This window comes from Ipomoea triloba, chromosome 13, assembly GCF_003576645.1.
Source record: "Ipomoea triloba cultivar NCNSP0323 chromosome 13, ASM357664v1".
Lineage (NCBI taxonomy): Eukaryota > Viridiplantae > Streptophyta > Magnoliopsida > Solanales > Convolvulaceae > Ipomoea > Ipomoea triloba.
In genome coordinates this window covers 21,082,803-21,093,129 of record NC_044928.1, presented here as the reverse complement: position 1 = coordinate 21,093,129, position 10,327 = coordinate 21,082,803, and the positions used below count along the sequence as shown (strand labels likewise).

The following is a 10,327-nucleotide window of genomic DNA, read 5'->3' as shown; positions in this document are numbered from 1 at the left end:
ATTAAACAAAATCCTACAATAAATTGATAAAAGTAAAACTCTGAAATTCCCTTAAATAATAAAATATTTTTGATTAAAATGCATGCAAATTACCAAATACCTTGTGGTCAAGTATCATAACTGTGACTCTTCTAAATGGGAGGTCGTCACATGTTTGAACTCTAGTGGGAGTATTGACTTTTTGTATATCAATAGATTGAGAAAGTATATATAGACAAATATTGCATTATAATAAAGGTAATAGTTATTAAAAAAATGCACTCAAATAGATAAACACATGCACAATCAACAAATAAAATATTACTAAAACTACTAAAATTCATTGCGTAACAAGAATCAAACAAATAGGCCCCTATAGCTCAGTGGTAGAGCGTCAGTCTTGTAAACTGAAGGTCTGTAGTTCGATCCTGCATGGGGGCACAATTGCTTTAATGTTTTTTACCAGTATGCTTCTTTTCACATGAAAGTTCAATGATGTTTGGTAGATCACCCTATTCAATTTTGTTACAAACAATAAGTACTCACTGTATTTATTTATATTATTATTTTTCATTAAAATTTATATGAGACATGCTCACGAATTTTTTAATAGTTCTTGGGTATGGTAAGTATAACAAAAATAATTGTATTCAACGTCATATCATTAACTTTTTTTATATCTCCAAGACATGTTACTCTATGAACTACGTTGAGAAGAAATCTCAAACGGTACATTACACCACATCTCGAAAGCACGTAAACTTCATATTATTAAGGTGTGTTTGGTTCATGGGTTAAGCTATCAATAATGGGAATCAAAGTTATTGTTAGGCCATCCTTAACCCAGAAATTCTAACCATTTACAAGATGACTTGGTACGTCACATGAATTTCTTCTTCTTTTTTGTGTTTTTTTTTTTTACTTAATCAAAGTTATATCTGTAATTTATATATATTCTCAATCAAAGTTATATCCCTAATTTATGTCCATGTTTTAGTATGTTATATATATAATCAAGTTCAAAAACATTTAGTATATTGTGTAAATGATTTGTTATTTATTTATGGATTAATACATTATGTATTGCGTATTTGATTATTTATTTGTTATTATTGTGTTTAAAAAATTACAAATACATTAAAATATATGTTTAAAGTTTAAACTATCCAAATTATTTTAGTATACACTTATTAGTTTTTTTTTAATATTTATTTTTATTTAAATTTAAAATGTTTAAAATTTGGCGGGCATCCGCCAAGGCCCGCGGGCTTAAGGCGGGGTGGGGCAGGCCGACCTCTCATAGACCCGTAAAAAGCCCACCCCATCATATCACGGGCTTTGGTGGGGCTCGCCCCGTCAGCCCGTTTCAACAGCTCTATTTGTCATATAATATAATAACTTAAAGTCTAAATGGACTTCGACTCAATTATCTTAGTCTAACAAATTTTTTAAATCTTTTAAACTTCTATCTTCATTTTTCAAAGGTTATTAGAGTTATGTTTTTTACCTTTATAAATAAAAATCTATCATTATAGTGAAATTTAAATATTAAAAAATTCTCTCTCTCTATGTTATTGTGTCTATTATTATCTTTAGACAAAAATTTGTATGAGACCGTCTCACCATGAGACGGGTCGGGTCGAGTTGGGTCAATATGCAAATATAACACTTATATGAGCAAATGTCATACTTATATGCTCAAATGTAATACTAATCAGGAATAAAATTTTTGTTACTTATAGGGGTAAATGTAATACTTTTAAGGAAAAATACAATACTTTTACATTTCGATTTAAAAGTATTACATTTTTCCTCAAAAGTATTATATTTGCCCTTATAAGTAAAGGACACTTGTCAACATTACTTTTTATGAAAAATGTATTACTTTTTCTCTTATAAGTAACAAAAATTGTATTCTTAATTAGTGTTATATTTGAACATATAAGTATGACATTTACACATATAAATATGACATTTATATGGTGCTTTGACCCTACCCGTCTCATGAGCAAGAATATGTGAGACGGTCTATTCCTTATCTTTATTTTCATCATTGCAACCGACCAACACATTAAAACAACCCAAGACAAAACATATTGGCCGTTAGGGTTTTAGTTTCTTGACTCTACTTCTTTCAAAGACATTTCAACCTTAGCCAAACTGTCGCCACTCTCGCCCTCGCTACTTTTCGACCTAAGCCACTCTTGCCGTCCTCTACTCCGCCACTAGCTCTCGCCGTCGGTCAGCAGCCGCCTGAAGCATCGTCGTGTGAGGTAATGATCCCTTGCCTGTTATCTTTAAGGACTTTGGGTGCTGGAAGTTTGTAAAGAGAAAGCGCAGATTATAGAGGTTTAGAGATTTTTGTTCTGGAATTTTACATTCTCAGTCTGATTTAATAATATATTTCCTTCCAATGAAATTGAAATTACCAATGGCCAATAGGAAAAAAATGCAATCTGCTACTGGACGATTTCATAATTGACTTTCTTTGATTTCCTTTTATCATATGCCTTTTTTTTTGGATTATCTTATAATTATGTGATTTCATTTTCTAGTGTATTTCTGAATCTCTACTGCAACATATACACATATCCCTAGCAGCTATGGTAACTAGATAACAAGTGTAATGGCAGTGTATAGCGCTCTATACATAATATAATTATAAATTTAAATTTTATCCAAATGTACTTTTATGTATTTGCCAAATAAATCTTTAACTTGTAAAAAAAATAATTCTAAAAGCTTTTTCTTAACAATCTTGCCCTTGAGCCAAGGTCAAATAGTTCAAGTACTGTAAATTAGTTATTCTTCAGACAGTTCTTTGATGTCTTTCTAATTAACTATATGTTGTAAATGCTCTTAGAAAGAAATCAAAGAACTGTCTGAAGAATAACTAATTTACAGTACTCGAACTATTTGACCTTGGCTCAAGGGCAAGATTGTTAAGAAAAAAGCTTTTAGAATTTTTTTTTTTACAAGTTAAAGATTTATTTGGCAAATACATAAAAGTACATTTGGATAAAATTTAAATTTATAATTATATTATGTATAGAGCGCTATACACTGCCATTACACTTGTTATCTAGTTACCATAGCTGCTAGCGATATGTGTATATGTTGCAGTAGAGATTCAGAACTAGTTTTCTTTAAAAAAAAATTGAGTCAAGCAGAGTACATTTAAAAGCTCTGTTATTGCTTTTAATTTGTGAGTTAAGGTTACTTGACTTGTCTAATTTTGTGCTTGTCACAAGGATCATCAATTTCAATTCATAATGATTTACTAATTATGAATTTGAAAACCCAAAATAGTTCCAGCATACTTCACAGCTTCACTTGAGTAAATAATGATGGTAATGAAAGTATTGATAATAGGGGAAGTTGATAAGTAGGTGAGAGAACTAAGTGTGTGGTGAGATGGGTATATAGGTGAACGGCAGAAGTTATTAGGCTGGTGAATTGAAGTTCGTTAATAATAGCGATGATGAATTGATGATCATAAATGAAGCTTTTTTATGTTCTTTATTTCAAAGTTTTGGAGAACACTAAAAAAATTGTTACCTAAATTTCTTTGTTAAGTAGACAATATTTTTTCCCATTTTCTATATTTTAATTTAGAAAATAGTTGATTTTGAATATAAGACTCTAATTATCATTTTTGGTGATATCATATTTTTGGTGATAAGTGATACTTCTAATTCAATTTTTTGTTATGTGCTGTATATCAACTGCATCATGTCTTATGGAATTTGCTGCTTATTTATTCTGTGCAGATGAATGTAGAAAAGCTACAAAGGATGGCCGGTTCTGTCCGGACCGGTGGCAAGGGAACTATGAGGAGGTTTGTGTGCTATTAGTTTTATATAAGACTATTAGATTTTCTTTTCTGCACTCTTCTCTTTTTAGGAGAAAATGTTGTTATCATTTGAGTGATAGGTGTGTGCATCTACAATAAGAATGTGTTACAGCTCTACTTAATTTGGTTAGTGGTGAAAAGAAGTCTTTTTGATGATACGGAGAAATGTGTCTTAATTTTCTACGGGAGTGCCCATCTCCTACGTAGTTCTAAGTTCTAACTACTTCCTGTTGCATTATTTGTGTGATTGTTTTCATATATTTATAGTATTAAGAAGATACGGAGTATTTATTTATTGTTTGATTGTGTTTAATGCATTACCACTATACAGAAAGAAGAAGGCAGTTCACAAAGCTACTACTACGGATGACAAAAGACTTCAAAGTACCCTGAAGAGAATAGGGGTGAACGCCATTCCTGCCATAGAAGAGGTGAACATTTTCAAGGAGGATGTAGTTATCCAGTTCCTTAATCCAAAAGGTATTTGTGTTATAAATATGTGATATTCATATGCTCTTTAATCACCACCATCCATTAGGCTAAATAATTTCTCCCCATTTTTCTCTACAGTTCAAGCTTCAATTGCTGCAAATACTTGGGTTGTGAGTGGCTCTCCTCAAACTAAGAGTATGCTCTCTTTCATTTTCTCAACATGTAAAAGTTACTTTTGAGAGCAATGTTATTCTTGTTATCAATTTGTTTAGTGTTTGAAAAATGTTTATATGAAAACTTCCATTTTTTGGTGTTCTTTTTTGCTTAGATCATTTGTTGCATTTGTTGTCAAGTGTTGTTATTAATGTTGATGCAATTTTGTCTGCCTTTAGTGTGCATTTGTTGCCAGTAGTGGAGGTTTTTTTTTTTTTTTTTTTTTTTTTTTGAAACACTCGTGATTCTTTACAAAGTAGTATATATTCTGTACTTTTAATGCCCTCACGGCCTCACTACCATGGTTCGATGTTCTGACCACCCATTTGGAATGGTAACAGAGGTGTCATCACACTAATAGTAGTTGGCTGTTTCCGGTTTTTTTAGTGCTTTGTTTTACCATGCTTTAAGCACGACTTGACTGAAAACTAAACGCTTTTCCTTACAGAATTGCAAGATATTCTCCCTGAAATTATTCACCAATTAGGTATGCAATCATTATTCACTCTTGGTCTCGGTTTCAATAAAGCATGGAGCGTTAGACTATTTCGATTAATGCTTGTTTAAACTTGCGTTTAGGTCCTGACAATCTCGAGAACTTGAAGAAGTTAGCCGAGCAGTTCCAAAAGCAAATGCCCGGCACTGCAGATGCAGCTACTGGTGCAAATGCCCCACAGGAAGATGATGATGAGGTGCCCCAACTTGTGGAGGGTGAAACCTTTGAAGCTGCTGCTGATGAGGGACAAAAATAAAATTCAAATTCAAATTTGTTCCATTTAAGTGATTTGAGATCTTTCCTATCCTTGGGTGTGTACTGAATATGATGTCTATTATGGGATATCAAGCTTTATTATTACATGTATGCTCCTTTCAAAAAAATATTACATGTATGCTATTGCTATTAATTGAATCTACTACTCTTCAGAAGTTTTTGGACATATAGTTTATTGGTATTATCTCCTATTATAATATTAGTCTTTTATATGTGCAATGCGAAAAAATATATGTCCAATATTTATATTTTATATTTTTAAAAATAATTAACAAATTCTTACTAATTAAATTCTAAATGAAAAAAGTTATTTATTATATATATATATTTTTATATTAAGATGGAAGGGGGAAACCCAGATAACAAAAATTACAAAGGGCTCAACTTGAGTTGTACAACAGGCGCTATTTCGAGAGGCCTGCACAATCCTGCTCAAGCTTGCCATGGAGTTGGCTGGGGCATTGGATTCACGTGGAATGGTATTTATTTTCCATTCATCAATCTGCCTTAACTCGCGTCTGCATGCATTGATGATATTGCTAATTGCGTTGTTGACAATTGCGCCTGTATTAAATGCAGCTCCAAGCTCCTGGGAGTCACCCTCGAAGCTGACTCTCTTTACTTTCATATGATTTGCCAATTGGATACTTCTGAGGAGTACCCATGCTTCAGCTTCTAATGGTGGGCAGGAACCTATGTTGCAGATGAAACCTCCTTTCCATGATCCGTGGGAGTCTCTCATGACTCCACCGCAACCTGCTTTGTCGGATATCAGGTCAGCTGCTCCGTCGAAGTTGATTTTGATCGTTCCCTCTTCGGGTTTGGACCAAACTAGTCTTTCCCATTTATACGAGTTAATTGAGGGTAGTGGGGACGATTCTTTACCAAGGGCTGCTGTTATCTCTTCTACTTGGGAATTTATCCATGCAACCTTGGAATGGAGGTGTTGGGTTGAGTTCCTGAATATTTCTTCGTTCCTCCACTTCCAGACATGCCAAACTGTCACTGCAAATATCACGTTGTCGTTCACCGGTCTAAGATGGTTTCCTTTGCTGGAAATTCCACGGTCCAGCCATTCTTTGAAACTTACGTTCAGAGTGTTCGCATGGAATGATGGTTGGACCTTGGACCATAGCAAATTTGCTGCTGGGCATTTTCTCAATACATGATCAGCATCTTCTATCTTGTCCCTGCAAATGTGGCAGTAGCTGTCGTCTGTCATGCCTCTTCGAGCTCTTGAGCTGTTCGTCAGAATTTTCTCGTGACGGGCCAACCATAGGAAAGTTTTAATGCGGCTGGGGAGCTTTAACTTCCAGATGGCGTTCCACTTGGCTACTTCTGTTATGGATGGATGGTTGTACGCAATGTCATATGCTGAGCTGACAGAGAACAAGGATGCTGTTTCGTACCTCCAAACAGTGAGGTTTTCTAAATCCATATCATCTTCAATTATGATGGCTGCTATTTCATCCAAGGCTGCTTGGGGGAGGATGTGTTGGAACTGATCCCATTTCCATCCATTCCTACTACACCAGTAGGACCTAACCGATCTATATCGGTCCAGGAGATGAACAAATGTTGTTGCCTTATCAATAAGAGGCCCGTCACCTACCCATTTATCATTCCAAAATGCGGTTTTGGAACCATTCCTTGCTAGCTTTGCACTGCCCTTTAATAGAATAGGGACTGATCTCAGAATTCCTTTCCAGACCACTGACATGCTTGATTTCGGTCTCCATGTAGTGCAGTCTGTTGAAGTGATCGAGTATTTAGTCTTCAACACCTGGGCCCATAAACCATTCTCGTTTTGCAAAAGACGCCAACCGAGTTTGGCCAAAAACGCCTCGTTCATTAAGTCTAATCTACGGAGACCCAAGCCTCCACCAGGTTTGCTCATAGTGATTGTCTGCCAGTTAACAAGATGGCATTTTCTTGTGTTTTGTGAGCTGCCCCATAGAAAGTTTCTGATCAGCTGCTCCATTGCCTTGGTTACCCCGGCTAGTAGTAGCGTCGTCTGCATAGCGTAATAGGGGATGGCGGACAATACAGATTGGGCGAGAACAAGCCTCCCCGCGAAAGAGAGGGTTTTCGACTTCCAGCCCGATAGTCTGCTCTGCATTTTCTCGATCAAGCTCGCGAACGAGTCTTTCTTTAGCCTTCCATGGATCGATGGGATGCCCAAGTACTTCCCTAGGTCGCTCACCCTTGGAATTCCAGTCATGTTTGCTATTTGCTGCTGTAAATCCGCTTGTGTGTTTTTGGAAAAGTACAGCGACGACTTCTGGACGTTGACAGTCTGGCCAGAATTTTCGCAAAAGGCTCTTAAGCAACTGATCATTTCTCCTGCTTGCTCAATGGAAGCTTCCCCAAATAGTACCATATCGTCTGCAAAAAATAGATGAGACAAATTAGGTCCATGATTTGTTAATCTGATGCATTTCCATCTTCCCGAGCTCACAGATTTTGAGATTAGATGACTAAGCTTTTCAATGCATAAAACAAAAAGTAGGGGGGAAATGGGATCTCCCTGTCTAATTCCTCTGCTAGGTCTGAACCAATCTGATTGTTGTCCACTCCAGTTGATCGCTAGTCTAGACGTCGAGATGCAGCTCTTTATATTCCTTTTCCATATTTGGTTGAAGCCAATATCGGAAAGGGTATCTTCAATACAATCCCAGGAGAGCTTGTCATACGCCTTTTCCAAATCTACCTTCATTATCATCCACCCTACTTGGCCTTTCTTGGTTCGCATAGAATTAAGCACTTCCTGAAAAACAATGATATTATCCGCGATTTGCCTTCCTGGTACAAAGCTAGTTTGATGTTCCCCAACTAGTTTCTTAGAAATATCTTTTAACCGAGTTGTCATTGCCTTTGTGATTATTTTGTATGATACATTGCAGAGGCCAATTGGTCGCAGTTGCTTGACAGAATCTGGAGTTGCAACTTTTGGAATGAGGGTGATGACTGTGTCATTCGTTCCTGGAGGAAGAAACAAAGCTTAGCAAATCCTTACCCACCACAGTCCAAGCTTTCTGATAAAAGCCTGTCGTAAATCCGTCGGGGCCTGGTGCTTTGCAAGGGTCCATCTCAAACAGAGTGCGTTTAATTTCGTCAGGATCAAAAGGTCGATTAATTTCCCTCCAATCATCTTCTGTCAGTTTGGGAAATGAGCCATGAGATAGGGGCTGTGAGTTGCTGTTGCGATTCTCCGAAAATAGTTGGACGAAATAATTCCGGATATGACTTTTGATCGTATTATCATCTGTCAGCCAGTCTCCATTATCATTCCTGAGTTTGTCAACCTTAGTTCGTGATTTGTTCACCGAGGTGGCCGTGTGATAATAGCGGGTGTTACGGTCTCCGGATGAAATCCATTGCTCTCTTAAACGTTGGAACCAGATAATTTCCTCCTGTGCAAGGGTCTCATCAAGTTCATCCCTTAATCCCTTCTCTAATCTGATAAGGTTTTGAGTTGGTTGGTGAATAAGGCAGTTTTGTAACCCTTTGAGTCGTGCTAGGAGGCGTCTTTTCCTTTGAAACACATTTCCAAAGGTGTTTACATTCCATGCTTTCAAGGCTTCTGCTACTGATCTCTTGTTCGATTCTAAATCTCTCTTTGACCTCCATGCCTGCTGAATACACCTTAGGAAATCCTTATGGGTTGCCCCTACCAAATTAAATCTGAAACTGTTTGTACCTCCAGTTCTCACTCGGGGCACGGTTGTTATCACTAGTGGTGCGTGATCCGAATTTGCTATAGGTAGGTGTTCTACTTCAGCGTCTGGGAACCTTAGTCTCCATTCGGCATTGCTCAAGGCTCTATCTAACCGAGCTCCATTTAGTGTTGAAGTGTTAGCTCCTCTCATCCATGTGAACATTGAACCTTTGAAGCCTAGGTCTATTAGGCCTTCTCTGAATATCCAATCTCTAAAGTCTGTGCATCTGGACGAGTTAAAATTCTCCCTGTTACGTACTTCATCAATGTTGAGAACAGAATTGAAATCCCCACAAGCTAGCCAGTAAGTCTGAGGCGAAAAGGCCTACGAAGAAAGGTTAGAAAACAAATTTTTTCGCAGGGATGGGTTCGGGCTCCCATACACTGCTGTTAGGATCCATGGTGCTGAGTTCTGCTCTATCACATGCAGATTAATAAATTGTGGGTGTGTGCTAAGGACTTGAACCCCCAATGGCAGTTTCCAAAAGACCCAAATACCACCCGAAAATCCAACCGCTTTAACCTTTACCCATTCGTCGAAACCAAGACTAAAACAAATAGAATTAGCTTGGTCGCCCGAAACTTTTGGTTCGAGCAAGCAGATAATTTCTGGAGAAAAGTCTCTACAATGTAATTTAAGGGTGCGCCTAAAAGTCCTAGAGGCGGCACCCTGACAATTCCATATTAAAACTATCATTAAAAACAACGAAAATCAAAGAAAAGTGCACAATTGCACAAGAAAACTCACAGCAGGGGGCCATTTTGGCCCAGTTGCCCAGTGTCATCCTCCATAACAGAGTCATCAGCACCAAGATTGTCAGAAAAGACTCTTCCAAGGTCAGGTGGCTCACCAAGTAAATCATAATCAACCTCTGTTCGGTTCGATGATTCCGGATGGTCGTGTTGATGATGAACCACCGTGGTCGTAACCTGCTTCCCACTCCTTGATCCCCTGACTACCGTGTGTTCTGTCTCAGCAGCGACCCGTTTGGGAGGTCCTCCTCTACCACCCCTCCCTCTATATGCTCCACGACCGTTGTGCTGAGTTTGATTTCCCATAGCTTGTTGGGGAATTGGTCCATGGGGCTCCTGCATCTGGGTATGTGGGGTAGTGCGAATAGCTGGAAGATTTCTTGTTAAGTTCCTGGCTGTTGGTGTTGGCACATTGTCGTCATGTGAGGGGACCATTTCGGTATCGGTTAAGTGTTCCAATGCAGCATACCGGGAGCCGGTCTCCATTACCCCTAAGTTGGGATTTCTTGTTGGGTTTTGATTTCTTCCTTTGTCTGGCTGCCCTTGGGATTGGTTATCCGGCCTTCTCTGCCCTCTTCTGTCCTTCCTTGTTACCAGCATCCAGGCC

General features: G+C 37.7%; 1 protein-coding gene and 1 non-coding gene across 2 annotated transcripts; both read left to right on the top strand.

The window, feature by feature from the left end:
* Nucleotides 1–348: 348 nt before the first annotated feature.
* On the top strand, nucleotides 349–420 carry TRNAT-UGU. Its single transcript has one exon. It is a non-coding gene; the product is annotated as a tRNA-Thr (tRNA).
* A 1,659-nt stretch (nucleotides 421–2,079) lies between these two features.
* Nucleotides 2,080–5,417, top strand: LOC116001706 (basic transcription factor 3-like). Its single transcript, XM_031241612.1, has 6 exons — nucleotides 2,080–2,252; nucleotides 3,750–3,817; nucleotides 4,164–4,312; nucleotides 4,403–4,459; nucleotides 4,926–4,964; nucleotides 5,057–5,417. Exons 2-6 carry the CDS (start codon nucleotides 3,750–3,752, stop codon nucleotides 5,227–5,229), a joined length of 486 nt encoding a protein of 161 aa, XP_031097472.1. The 5' UTR covers nucleotides 2,080–2,252; the 3' UTR covers nucleotides 5,230–5,417.
* The last annotated feature ends 4,910 nt before the right edge of the window (nucleotides 5,418–10,327 follow it).